We start from the raw sequence: 12,727 nt of genomic DNA, 5'->3' as shown, positions 1-12,727 counted from the left end.
CTTACACCTCGATTCCATACAGCACATGTTTCTGTGAGCACAGGGATGTGGGCAGGGGGCTGTGGCCACCCTCACCCCCAGCAGAGCCATGCTGGCTAGCCCCATGCCCACTCTTCCTGGCTTGGGAGGCCCTGGCTGCTGCCCAGAAGGGGCATCAAGGCCTGGGGATGGACAAGAGGGGAAGTGGCTTCCTTGGAAACCCTGCCCCTGGAACCCTCCCTGAGGCTCTGGCCCCTCTGTGGGCCCAGCCAAGCCTGCGGCATCGCCAGGCCCTGGTGTGCTTGGGGAGCTGGCTGGCCGCTCTCGGCCTAGCTGGTGTCTCCAGAGCTGCGATCCTGGGTGAGGGTTGCTGGTGGAGCTCTGACCACTTAAGGCATCCGAGGGAGCCAAAGGAGCAGAGGTGTGGGGTGGGGGATGCCATGGGGCACCTCCACATCCAAGGAGGGCTGCTGCTGCTTCTCACCCCGTCCTGTGGGGGTCCCGGCAGGCAGCCCCGGAACTGTATAGGGATGGGACAGGGCCCAGATGTGAGAGCCATGGTGGGGATGGTGTGTGGCCCTGGATGACCTCATGTTGCGGTGTGACGTGATGGTCACTGCTACCATGCTGAGGGCCCCAGCCACCAGTCACCCACCATGGGAGTGCCTCTGCGTGAGGCAGGGGGGCCGTGGCGCGAGGGGCTGTGGAAGTGGCCGGTCTTCCCCACTCAGCCACACACAGGATGGGCATGGCAGGGTCATGCTGGCCAAGGGCAGTCTTGGGAGAGAGACAGAGTAACTCTCTGTCTGTAGCTGAGTCCCTGCTGCTTCTGCACCTGTTCTGGGCCTGGCTAGTGGCCCATGTACATCCCCAGCAGGACTCCACGTGGCTGGTCTGGCACTCACCACTATGGCCCCCTCACCCACGTCCTGGACTGGATGCTGGGGAAACGTGACTTCTTCCATCCTCTGGGTGCTCCCCAGGGAGGAGGCCCCAGCTCCCAGCAGAGGTCTCTGGTCCCCCCTTGTCCCTGCAGGGCTGTGTGGGCAAACTGGGTGCCAGTGGGAAGGGCAGGTGGCGATCCCAGCTCTTGGGAGCTACACGGCCACATCCCGGTCCTGCCCAGACCCTCCAGGGGCACCCCACACTCCTGCCCCCTGCGAGGCCCCGCCCCCCACCTGCCCAGCCCCTGCTGTAGCTTGGACAAACCCTGGGTCGCTTTCTTTGGGCGCCATCACTCTGTTTAGGACCCTTTCCCTCCTGTCCTTAGGGGCAGCAGAACGGTCCCCGCTTTCCTGGCCCTGCCTTAGAGTGGGACACCTGCCAGGAGCAAGTGCTGGGAAGGCTTGGCCGGCACAGCAGGGACTCGCCCTAGCGCAGCTCCGGATGGGGCCGCGGTTGGAGGACGAGTCAGTGGGGCGGGAGGCCGTGGAGGTGGCCCAGGGACCTGGACCCCCAGGGGCCCTCGGCTTCCCCGCGCCGTGCCCGGGAGGGACCCCTGGGCAGCGGCTATGAGGCGCGGGGTGTTGGGGCGCACAGTCCCTGGCGCGGCGCTGAAGCAGCGACTGCACAGGCGCCCCACGGCGACGGTCTCCATGGGAACAACGGGCGCCGGGAACACGTGGGGCCTGGAGGGAGGAGCGCGCCCCGGCGGCCCCGTGACCCCGCCCACGTGACGGGCGCCCGCGGAAGGCGACATGGGCTCCGCTGCTTGGGCCCCGGTCCTCCTGCTGGCGCTCGGGCTGCGCGGCCTCCAGACGGGGGGTGAGTGTGGCGGCGCCCCCAGCCCATTCCCCGTCCCCATCCCCGTCCCCGGCCCCGGCCCCGCCTCTGAGGTCCGCGACCCCCACAGCCCGCAGCGCCCCGGACCCCGGCTTCCAGGAGCGCTTCTTCCAGCAGCGTCTGGACCACTTCAACTTCGAGCGCTTCGGCAACCAGACCTTCCCCCAGCGCTTCCTGGTGTCAGGTGAGACCCCGGCCCCGGCCCCGGCCGCCCCCCAGCACCCCCGCCTCACCCGCCCCCGCCGCCCCCCAGCACCCCCGCCTCACCCGCCCTCCCCACAGACAGGTTCTGGATCCGGGGCGAGGGGCCCATCTTCTTCTACACCGGGAACGAGGGCGACGTGTGGGCCTTCGCCAACAACTCGGGCTTCATCGCGGAGCTGGCGGCGGAGCAGGGGGCTCTACTGGTCTTCGCGGAGCATGTAGGTGCCGGGCGGGGTCGCAGGCGGGGGTCGCGGACACGTGGGTGCCGGGCGGGGGTCGCGGGCGGGGGTCGCGGAGCACGCGGGTGCCGGGCGGGGTCGCGGGCCGGGCTCCATGGCAAGTTCCCCCCAGCGCTACTACGGGAAGTCGCTGCCATTCGGTGAGCGGTCCACGCAGCGCGGGCACACGGAGCTGCTGACGGTGGAGCAGGCCCTGGCCGACTTTGCAGAGCTGCTCCGCGCGCTACGGCGCGACCTCGGGGCCCAGGACGCCCCCGCCATCGCCTTCGGTGGAAGGTGGGCGCCTCCCCCGGTGTCCGCACCCCCTCCCTCCCCTGCCCCGACCCAGCGACCCCAGCCCTTCTCCCCACTGTTTGCAGAGGTGGCTGTGCGCTGGCCCGGCCTCTCCCCTCTTGACTCCCACCACTGCCTTTTCCTAAGGCCTCAGGCAGGGGTTCCAGGCTTAGTGTTGCCTCCTCCAGGAAGCCCTCCCAGCCACCTGCTCAGCTGGGATGTGCTGGCCACACCAGCGGCCTTTCCCAGTAAGGGCTGCACCCGCACCAGGCCCAGGGTCAGAATTTGTGGGTCTCAGAAGTGTCCTCCTTGTGGGACCTGTGGGCCCCTGAGGAGGGAAAGAGATTGAAACGGGGTGTTGGGGGCAGCAGCCCTAACCTTGTGTCCCTCGCTCAGTTATGGGGGGATGCTCAGCGCCTACCTGAGGATGAAGTACCCGCACCTGGTGGCGGGGGCACTGGCAGCCAGCGCGCCCGTTCTAGCTGTGGCAGGCCTCGGCGACTCCAACCAGTTCTTCCGGGACGTCACGGCGGTGAGTGAGGCTTGGGGTCCTCCAGGCCCCCTAAGGGACAGCGGCTGCAGTAAGCACGGTCTCTTTCCCCCAGGACTTTGAGGGCCAGAGTCCCAAGTGCACCCAGGGTGTGCGGGAAGCGTTCGGACAGATCAAGGACTTGTTCCTACAGGGAGGTGAGACCCCCCCACCGCCCCCGACTGCCCGACCCGCCCCAGCGCCTGCTATGTCCAAGGCTTGAGTCTCCGCGCCTTCCATGCAGCCTACGACAGGGTCCGCTGGGAGTTTGGCACCTGCCAGCCGCTGTCAGACAAGAAGGACCTGACCCAGCTCTTCATGTTCGCCCGGAATGCCTTCACCGTGCTGGCCATGATGGACTACCCCTACCCCACCGACTTCCTGGGTCCCCTCCCCGCCAACCCGGTCAAGGTGAGGTGCCTCCTCCCGGGGCACAGGGAGAGGCCGGCTGGAGCGTCGTGAGGCTGGTGGCCAGCGGCCTGACCCTCATCCTGGGAGCCAGGGAGGCGGAGCTGGTGGAGGGGACCCCGCTGAGTCGCTGCTGCCCCTGCATCCCAGGTGGGCTGTGACCGGCTGCTGAGTGAGGCTCAGAGGATCACGGGGCTGCGAGCGCTGGCAGGTGCCCTTCCCCCGGCCCCAGATGGGCAAGTGTGGAGACCCCAGGCTTGGCTTGGGTCCTGGGGCCGGGTGGGGTGAGGATCTGTAGCTCAGCCAGGGGCTCTGCCTCCTGCCCCAGGGCTGTGGTGGGCTGGACAGCACGACCTTCCCAGAAGCCCTGGGGGAGGCAGTGGCCATTCTTGGGGACTCTCCCAGCACTGGCTGTAGCCAGGTCCAGCTTGGTGGGTGCTGATCAAGGGGACCCTGGAGTCTCCAGGCATGGAAGGCAACAGAGGGCAGCAGGCCCCACCCTGCCCTGTAGGGAGCGGGAGGGCCCTCAACAGTCAGGCCCAGGGCTGGCAGCACAGACCCCACTGACCTCCAAGCAGGTAGCCTGGAGGGCCTTCCTCACTGGGACACAGATCCCAGAGCCCCAGACCCCCTGCAGGACCTTCCAAGGGGGGACAGGTTGGTGGCCGGAGCCCGTGGTGTGTCTGTGTGTGGCTGCTGGGCCCCAGCGCCTCTCCTCCCCAGGGCTGGTCTACAACGCCTCAGGCTCCGAGCACTGCTACGACATCTACCGGCTCTACCGCAGCTGTGCTGACCCCACCGGCTGCGGCACCGGCCCCGATGCCAGGGCCTGGGACTACCAGGTGTGTGGTTGTGGGTGGCCTGGAACCAATTGGGGCACGGGCAGGCGTGGGCTGGCCTGACTCAGGCTGGGGCACCTGCAGGCCTGCACCGAGATCAACCTGACCTTCGCCAGCAACAATGTGACCGATATGTTCCCTGACCTGCCCTTCACGGATGAGCGCCGCCAGCAGTACTGCCTGGACACCTGGGGCGTGTGGCCCCGGCCCGACTGGCTGCTGACCAGCTTCTGGGGGGGCGGTAAGGCTGGGGCGGGGGCGGGGCAGAGTCCTGCTTTCTGCCCTGAGTTCTGCACCCCCTGCCCACGGCTCACAGCCCCCACGAGGGGCCACATCACCACTTTCTCTGCCCCTTGCAGATCTCAAAGCCGCCAGCAACATCATCTTTTCCAACGGGAACCTGGACCCCTGGGCAGGGGGCGGGGTGAGTCCTGGCCTGGGCCCTGTGACCCCGTTAGATTGTTTGGTTTTTTTTTTGAGACAGGGTCTTGCTCTGTCGCCCAGGCTGGCGTGCAGTGGCGAGATCAGGGCTCACTGCAGCCTCAACCTCTGAGGCTCAAGCCTCCCAGTAACCAAGGCTACAGGCGCTCACCACCATGCCCAGCTAGTTTAAAAAAACGTTTTTTGGCCGGGCTCGATGGCTCAAGCCTGTAATCCCAGCACTTTGGGAGGCCGAGACGGGCGGATCACGAGGTCAGGAGATCAAGACCATCCTGGCTAACACGGTGAAACCCCGTCTCTACTAAAAAATACAAAAAAAAAAAAAAAAACTAACCGGGCGAGGTGGCGGGCGCCTGTAGTCCCAGCTACTCGGGAGGCTGAGGCAGGAGAATGGCCTGAACCTGGGAGGTGGAGCTTGCAGTGAGCTGAGATCCAGCCACTGCACTCCAGCCTGGACGACAGAGCGAGACTCCGTCTCAAAACAAAACAAACAAACAAAAAAAACACGTTTTTTTGTAGAGACACAGTCTCACCGTATTGCCCAGGCTGTTCTGGAACTCTTGGGCTCAAGCGATCTCCCTGCTCAGCCTCCCAGAGTGCTGGGATCACAGGCCCCTCGCCCGGCCCCTACCCCATTCCTGTCTTACCCGGTTGTGCCCCATCTCGTCACTTCCCGCCTCCCTCTCTGGCTGGTTCTCTCTCTGGTTGCTTGGCGGATGCTGATTCCCGGCTCCGCCCTCTGCTTTCTGATGGGTCCACGGAGGCTGGGCAGTGGCCTTATTCCTTCACCTGATGGAATTCTTTCCGCTGAGCACAGATTCGGAGGAACCTGAGCGCATCAGTCATTGCCATCACCATCCAGGGGGCCGCGCACCACCTCGACCTCAGGTGTGGAGGGAGGTGGCCCGGCGGTGGTCGCGGGTTGGGCGGGACAGGCCCACCGAGGGCTGGGGCTGATGGGCCCCCTCCGTGCCCACTTCCCAGAGCCTCCCACCCCGAAGATCCTGTTTCTGTGGTTGAGGCACGAAAGCTGGAGGCCACCGTCATCGGCGAGTGGGTAAAGGCAGCCAGGCGTGAGCAGCAGCCAGCTCTGCGTGGGGCGTCCGGACTCAGCCTCTGAGCACAGGACTGGAAGGGTCTCCAGGCTCCTCATGGAGTGAATGGAGGGAGGAGGAGGCTGCCCCAGCCCTGCCCTGTGTTTGCACCTTCTGGGTCCCCGAAGCTCAGCCCACCGTGGCTGGCCCAGCGTGTGGGCTTCACTCAAGAAGCAGCTGGAGGCACAGGGAAGGAGCTGAATAAATGCCTGGAAGCCTGGCCATGTATGTCCCCTTCCGCTCTGTGAGGCCCACATGTGGGCTTGGGAGTGGGACCCTCAGAGACAGGGCAGGGGACGCGGCGCACCCCGCACAGGCCAGGGTGGGCACTGTCCCCCAAGGAAGCCTCACTCGGCTGAGCCGCGGCAGACGGAGGCGGCAGCCACACCTCCAAGGTGACTCCTTCCCTGACGTCCTCTGCACACAGCGACCCCTCCAGGGGAGGCCACTGGACAGTGCTTTTGGCCCCCAAGGGGCAGGCAGCTGCTGTCCCCTCCCCTCTGGGGCCACGCCCCCAGCACATTAGTCTCAGAGGTCCAGGTGAGATGGAGAAGGTGCAGCTTTTCTGGCTGTTCAGGCCCCATCCGCTGCCCTAGTCCTGCACATTCAGCCGGCCATGGGGCACCCGGTCCAGGAGGGCAGCACTGGTCTCACCGTGACAAGGGGCAGGCACCAGGGCCGCATCACAGCTGCTGTTCTCACCTTTCCAGACACAGAGGAAGGAGTGCGGGGTCAGGGCCCAGCGTGAGGAAGGAGAGGAAACCCCAGGACGCCCACTGTCCCCAGGAGGACACAGGTGGCTGCTGTGGGATGTTGGGAGTTGTGGGGACAGAGCCGAGGCCCACACTCCGGGCCCGGACCTCTACAGGGGGGCACAAGGCCGGCAATCCTGGGCTGGGTCCAAGTAGCCCTGCCCTGTGCTGTCACCAGCTCTGGCTTCCCAGGGAGGGGAAGTCTTCCGGAAGTGAAGGTGATGGATTTTTCTTTTTTTTTTTTTTTTGTTTTTGTTTGAGACGGAGTCTCGCTCTGCCGCCCAGGCTGGAGTGCAGTGGCCGGATCTCAGTTCACTGCAAGCTCCGCCTCCCGGGTTCACGCCTTTCTCCTGCCTCAGCCTCCCGAGTAGCTGGGACTACAGGCGCCCGCCACCTCGCCCGGCTAGTTTTCTGTATTTTTTAGTAGAGACGGGGTTTCCCCGTGTTAGCCAGGATGGTCTCGATCTCCTGACCTCGTGATCCGCCCGTCTCGGCCTCCCAAAGTGCTGGGATTACAGGCGTGAGCCACCGCGCCCGGCCCGGTGATGGATTTTTCACAGGAGAGAGTGGAGGGGTACAGCCCTAAGAGGTCACCTGGTTCACGGTCGGGGGTACTCAGCCAAGGCCCAGGGTCAGCCCTGGGATAGGGACAGCAATAGAGTGATGATGAGGACGACTCTGCCACCACAGCCTAGGGCTCGGGGCCACAGCCATGCCAGGCCACTGGGAGCTGCCTGACCTGAGGGCCCACGTTATCCCTTAGCTGTGCGCCTCAGTGCCAGCCCTGCAGGAAAGCAGGCCGTGTGAGACGCAGGAGCAAGGACGCCTCCCTCCAGGCATCTGCCCCACGGGGCCAGGGACACGGAGCTTCCCCAGGGCCTCTCTCTGCCCCCCAGCAGGGGACAGCTGGAGTCCAGTCTCAGCAAACTGAATTTTGAGACATGACCCGAAGAAGAGCTTCTCCCCAACATCCACCCAGACTTTCCAGTCACGGAGACCCCTGTAGACACAGCAGACACACGGTTAGAGCAAATCAACTTTTATCTCCACCGAAAAGACCCATTCCACTGGAGGGGCCTGTGAGCCAGATGGACTTGCCGTCCAGCCCTCCAAGCCTGCTGTGGGGCGGCCAGGAGGATCCCTGAGTCCAGCTTGTAAACACCAGAGCCAGCCCTGGAGCCTCGGGCCTGTGGGGTCACAGCAGCCCCTGCAGACCCTTGGGTTGGGGACATCTGAGGCTTCACGAGCCTGGGCAGAGCTGCACCCTGGGCTGTCCACTCGGTCACCACAGTACCAGGGACCACCTCGATGCCCACTGTGGTCGGCCCACAGAGACCTGCTCAGGCTTCAGTAATTGTGAGTCATGATTCGTGTTTTCTGGAGGAGGCAGGCAGAGGCTCCAGGGGCCCGGCCCACCCCGCCCCACACAAAGACTGCGGCTCTCACTCAGCCTCACGGTGTCCTGATGAAAGAGAGACGAGGGGAGCCCAGAGCCAGCTCAGAGCCCGGGCCACTCAGTGGCTGCCGGCACCACGTGGGCCTTTGGAAAATGCCACAGACCCAGCCAGGCGCCTCCGCCCACCCGAAGTCCCCACGCCAGCAGCCCCCCCGCTAGGCAGGGGTCCAGATGGGCAGAGGGTGGGCTTCGGTGTTGAACACGTAGGCATCCAGGCTGAGCAGGTTTGGGTCGTCAGAGAAGAGCAAGAACAGATACTTGAGAGTCTCCCCCAGGAAGAAGCTCTCCATCTTGTCCCTGGGCTCGGGCTTCTGAGGATCCTGGACGTTGTTGATGGAAGAATAGCCGCCCGAGGGGACCTGCGCAATAGCCAGGGCCTCGTCACCAGACGGGGGGCACCCTGCACCCCCCTCAGCCTCATCACCGAAGCACGCTCCACCTCATGGTGAACGCGGCCCCCAGCGCAGGCTCGGGGTGGAGGGTGCCTCGACGGTGGCCACCCCCGGGCGAGCTGTGGTTCCACCAGAGCCCACCTGGAGACGCCAACAGCCCTCAAGCGACCGCGACAGACACCGCCTCCCCCAGAACCTGTGCTCAGGGCCTCACAGCTGCCTCACAGGACACAGGGCAGACGGTGGGAGCTGAGGCAGCAGGGGCCTCAGACCAAGGGGACAGTAGAGCCAGGAGGTGACTCAGGCCTCATCTGGCTCCAACGTGGAGGGCATGACCTGAAACGGGGCCTGGCCCACAGTGCGGATGGCGCTCCAGTCATGGGTGCCTCCTAAATTGGGGGGATGCTGGGCCCACAGCAGGGATCCTCCCCAGATAGGTCCTGAGAGATGACTGAGGGGTGCCCGGCCCCTCTGAGTACCGGGTCCCGCACAGCATGAAGCTCAGTGGGAATGGGGATGCCGGGGCCCCCAGGCTGCAGTGTGGCCACCCTGAGGCTGCAGCAAGCCCACCCGTCCTGGACCCCGGTGACAGCCACCACCAAGCGCGGGGCCAGCCCGAGCCCCACAGCGCAGCTGTGTCTGTGGCCCGGTGGCCATGACCACAGGGGGCGAGGACAGACACTCACCCGCGTGAACCGGCTGAAGCTCTGCAGAATCTCCCAGCCCCAGTCCTGGTACTTGCGGTCCCCTGTGACGCGGTACAGGTAGAACAGGCTCTCCACGGTCTCTGGCCGCAGCAGGTTGTGCCTGTCTGCCGGCTGTGGGCAGAGCAGAGCTCAGGGCGAGGCCAGCCCTGCTAGCACCTCCTCCTGACGGACCCCGACCCAGGCCCAGGCCCACCTTGACCTCCACATCCCGACGGCCCGGCTGGGGATAAAGGTTGAAGTGCACGATCTCGGGACTCAGCCCCGTCTCCATCTGCCGGTTCATCTGATAACAAGTCTCCATGAGCTCCCGGGCCAGCTCCATGTGGCTGGCGGGCAGGCCGTGGTAGACGCCCAGAGCCAGCGTCCCTGGCAGGAAGCACACCAGGTGGTCCTGGAATCAGAGGGTCTCTTCAGCCCCAGATCCCAGGCCCGGCCCTCAGCCTGCATCTGCACAGGCAGCCAACGTGGGGGCCCAGCGCTGCCTCGGCTCCGGTACCCTGGGAGGGGAGGCCATGCGAGGGCACTTGACATGAACAGTGGAGCCGCCTGGGCCAGGCCCTCCAACCTGGCCCACACACACCACCCAAGGACCTGCTGCACACCGGGCATGGGGAGGGCTGGGGGAGGGAGCTGCTCTGGGGAAGCCCTGCCCACCCCGGGTGCCACACAAGGCCTCGTTGCCCTGTTGCCAAGACAGGCCTGGCCAGGCAGCCATGGTCTACCTAGGGCCTCCACATGGGCGCCATGGCCAGGATTTCGTTGTTCTTTTTAACATCACGACTCAGGCACCTTGGAAGCCAAGGTAAAAGGGGCGGCGGCCAGAAGGCCCCACGGACACACTCACCATCTTGGCACTGAAGCGGCCGTGGGCAAGTTCCCCCACGAAGGTGAGCTTACTGGGCTCAGAGTGCCGCAGCAGGTGTGTCCGGACCCCCTCAATGGCTTCCACGTAGTCTTCCAGCAACCTGTGGACACCAGCAGTCACCTCACTCTACCAGGATGGTGCACGGGTCCTGGGTGGCGCCAGGGACAGGCACATGCTGGGCCCACACAAGCACAGCAGGCCTGGCCCTTGCTGGACAGAAGGTGCCACCCTGCACAGCCCATGGCCCTCAGTGATGATGCCCCCCTCACCCCCGCCGAGGCCACGGTGAGAAGTGAATGAATACGCTCCCCACAGAAATGCCTGGGCCAGGCCTGGCACGGCTGCGGTTTTCTGACACACAGTGGGGCGAGGGGCAGCAGGAGCGGGGGCAGCAGGAGCTGGGGGACCGCAGAGCTGGGGGACCGCGGGAACTGGAAGGCCCCAGCTGGGGGCCGCGGGAGCTGGGGGGCCGCGGGAGCTGGTGGGCCGCGGGAGCTGGGGGACCGCGGGAACTGGAGGGCCGCAGCTGGGGGCCGCGGGAGCTGGGGGACCACGGGAACTGGAGGGCCGTGGGAACTGGGGGCCGCGGGAGCTGGGGGGCTGCGGGAGCTGGGGGGCTGCGGGAGCTGGGGGGCCGCGGGAGCTGGGGGCAGCAGGCCGGGCCTCACTGTGTCTCCTGCTTCCCGCCCTGGATCCACTGCTTCAGCAGGTACTCATAGTAGCTGTCGGCCCTGGCGCCCAGCGTGAACACGCCCAGGTGGGTGAAGAGGCCGCTGTGGGTGTTGATGAACATGGGCACTAGCCCGTCCTTCTTCCCAGACAGGCCGTGGATGTGCTGCGTCACCTTCTCCACGGCCTCCTGCAGCAGAAAGGAGGACAGTGGGTTTACTGCCTGGGGTGAGCTGTAGAGGGGCTCTGTGAGCTATGCCTCCCCTCGCCCAGCACCGACTGACTCCCAGCAGAGAGAGCTCTGTGCCCGGCCCACAGCTGTCCTTGCCCACATGGCTCCTGGTGGCCACACCACACAGCCACACAGCCACCAGTGCAACGCACCTGAATGTCACTGCTCCCGACGGGCGGTCACCACAGAGCTGACCCGTCTTCAGGATGGCTCTCATCCTTTACTCGAAGGGACAGCATCTGACAACCACAGGCACTGTCCTCACAAGAGCCTGCCAGACCTGGCCGTCAGCCACGGCTCTGGAGGGACGGCAAGTGTGCCTGCCTTCTGAGCCCCGTGTTGCTCCTGATATGAAACACCCGGCTCCACGCCCTCCTGGTGAGCTCCCACTCGTCCTCCAAGTCACAGCCACCCTCAGCTCCTCAGGGCTCACGCCCAGCCGGCAGCACCAGGCGTCCCGGCCCACAGTGGGGCACACGGTACCGGGAGGTCAGGGCACGCCCAGCAAGGGCTCTCCAGGTCTCTACCCAACGCAGACACCCAAACCCATGCCAAGCGCCTTCATGGCCTGGCTGCTTATCCCTGTGTACCTACAGCAACCACAGGCCCTGGTGACGTGGGGGTGCCCGTGGGCGCCTGGTGACGTGGGGGTGCCCGTGGGCGCCTGGTGACGTGGGGGTGCCCGTGGGCGTCTGGTGACGTGGGGGTGCCCGTGGGCGCCTGGGGCCATTTTCTGAGCTGCAGTGGAAACGCCTTCTAAACGTCTGCATGGGAGCCTCACGTGGATGGTGTGGGCTGCACTTCTCCCCACAAGTGATCACAGTTGCTCTAAAGAGGGATGTGTTCAGCTCATGAATAAGAACAGGGATTCGAACGTAAGGCCAAATGCATGAGCAACAATAAACAGACCAGCTGAGCTTCATGAAAATGATCATCTGTTATCTATCAAACTACACTATTAACAAAGTAAAAAGAGACCGGGGACAGTGGCTCACACCTGTAATCCCACCACTTTGGGAGGCCAGAGTGATAAGACTGTGTGAACCCAGGAGTTTGAGACCAGCCTGGGCCACATGGCAAAATGCTATCTCTACAAAAGAGAGACAGGGGTTTTCTAAACAAAATTTTAACTAGCCTGGTGTAGCTGCAAGCTCCTGTAGTCCCAGCTACTCAGGAGGCTACTGCACTCCAGCCTGGGCAACTGAGTGAGACCTTGTCTCTCAAAAATAGAAAACAAAAAAGCAAAGTAAAAACAAAACCAACAGATGAAAGAAAATATTTGCAAATCCCACTTCTGATATGGAGTGACTATACAGAATGAAGAACTCCTACAATTCAACAATACAAACTACCTAATTAAAAAAACAGGCAGTGGCCCAGGTGCGGTGGCTCACGCCTGTAATTCCAGCACTTTGGGAGGGTGAGGTGGGTGGATCACCTGAGGTCAGGAGTTCGAGACCAAACTGGCCAATATAGTGAAACCCCATCCCTACTAAAAATACAAAAATTAGCTGGACGTGGTGGCGTGCGCCTATAATCCCAGCTACTTGGGAGGCTGAGGCAGGAGAATCACTTGAACCCAGGAGGAAAAGGCTGCAGTAAGCCGAGATCATGCTGCATTCCAGCCCAGGCAACAGAGATAGACTCTGTCTCAAAACAAAAAAACAAAAAACAAAACAAAACAAAAAACACCAGGCAATGAACCTATGAATTACGTTGAGTTTAAAAAAAAAAAAAAAAAGGCCGGGCGCGGTGGCTCACGCCTGTAATCCCTGCACTTTGGGAGGCCGAGGCGGGCGGATCACGAGGTCAGGAGATCGAGACCATCCTAGCTAACACGGTGAAACCCCGTCTCTACTAAAATAC

The 12,727-nt window shown here is 64.0% G+C and overlaps 2 protein-coding genes across 5 annotated transcripts; one reads left to right on the top strand and one right to left on the bottom strand.

The window, feature by feature from the left end:
- The first annotated feature begins 1,610 nt into the window (after positions 1–1,610).
- LOC116272657 (dipeptidyl peptidase 2) lies at positions 1,611–6,010 on the top strand. 4 transcript variants are annotated; one of them, XM_031661410.1, is made up of 13 exons: positions 1,611–1,743; positions 1,832–1,945; positions 2,044–2,183; positions 2,317–2,480; positions 2,874–3,009; positions 3,161–3,164; positions 3,251–3,417; positions 3,565–3,625; positions 4,138–4,256; positions 4,338–4,494; positions 4,613–4,677; positions 5,512–5,582; positions 5,679–6,010. In XM_031661410.1, the coding sequence occupies exons 1-13, from the start codon at positions 1,677–1,679 to the stop codon at positions 5,812–5,814; spliced, it is 1,401 nt and encodes a 466-aa protein (XP_031517270.1). In that variant the 5' UTR covers positions 1,611–1,676; the 3' UTR covers positions 5,815–6,010. The 4 variants fall into 4 exon arrangements, with proteins under 4 accessions (XP_031517270.1, XP_031517269.1, XP_031517271.1 ...); XM_031661409.1 differs by having other exon boundaries at positions 3,083–3,164; XM_031661412.1 differs by having other exon boundaries at positions 1,661–1,743; positions 2,048–2,183; positions 3,083–3,164.
- A 1,553-nt stretch (positions 6,011–7,563) lies between these two features.
- On the bottom strand, positions 7,564–12,305 carry LOC116272658 (endoplasmic reticulum mannosyl-oligosaccharide 1,2-alpha-mannosidase). Its single transcript, XM_031661413.1, has 6 exons — positions 11,014–12,305; positions 10,629–10,819; positions 9,940–10,060; positions 9,289–9,486; positions 9,075–9,206; positions 7,564–8,355 (listed from the first exon to the last, which is right to left on the bottom strand). Exons 2-6 carry the CDS (start codon positions 10,751–10,753, stop codon positions 8,152–8,154), a joined length of 780 nt encoding a protein of 259 aa, XP_031517273.1. The 5' UTR covers positions 10,754–10,819; positions 11,014–12,305; the 3' UTR covers positions 7,564–8,151.
- Positions 12,306–12,727: the final 422 nt, after the last annotated feature.

This window comes from Papio anubis, unplaced genomic scaffold (genome assembly GCF_008728515.1).
Source record: "Papio anubis isolate 15944 unplaced genomic scaffold, Panubis1.0 scaffold1466, whole genome shotgun sequence".
NCBI classification, from domain to species: domain Eukaryota; kingdom Metazoa; phylum Chordata; class Mammalia; order Primates; family Cercopithecidae; genus Papio; species Papio anubis.
Note: the sequence above shows the minus strand (reverse complement) of the source record. Positions and strands in the feature narration are given on the sequence as shown.

Excerpts from the sequence above, each read along its gene's own strand:
- LOC116272657 (XM_031661409.1), top strand. The coding sequence starts at position 1,677 with ATGGGCTCCGCTGCTTGGGCCCCGGTCCTCCTGCTGGCGCTCGGGCTG. Across the intron at positions 1,946-2,043 it reads CCAGCGCTTCCTGGTGTCAG|ACAGGTTCTGGATCCGGGGC; the intron begins GTGAGACCCCGG and ends CCCTCCCCACAG. Across the intron at positions 4,495-4,612 it reads GACCAGCTTCTGGGGGGGCG|ATCTCAAAGCCGCCAGCAAC; the intron begins GTAAGGCTGGGG and ends TGCCCCTTGCAG.
- LOC116272658 (XM_031661413.1), bottom strand. The coding sequence starts at position 10,753 with ATGTTCATCAACACCCACAGCGGCCTCTTCACCCACCTGGGCGTGTTC. Across the intron at positions 9,487-9,939 it reads GCCGCTTCAGTGCCAAGATG|GACCACCTGGTGTGCTTCCT; the intron begins GTGAGTGTGTCC and ends CTCTGATTCCAG. Across the intron at positions 9,207-9,288 it reads GTCGGGATGTGGAGGTCAAG|CCGGCAGACAGGCACAACCT; the intron begins GTGGGCCTGGGC and ends CTCTGCCCACAG.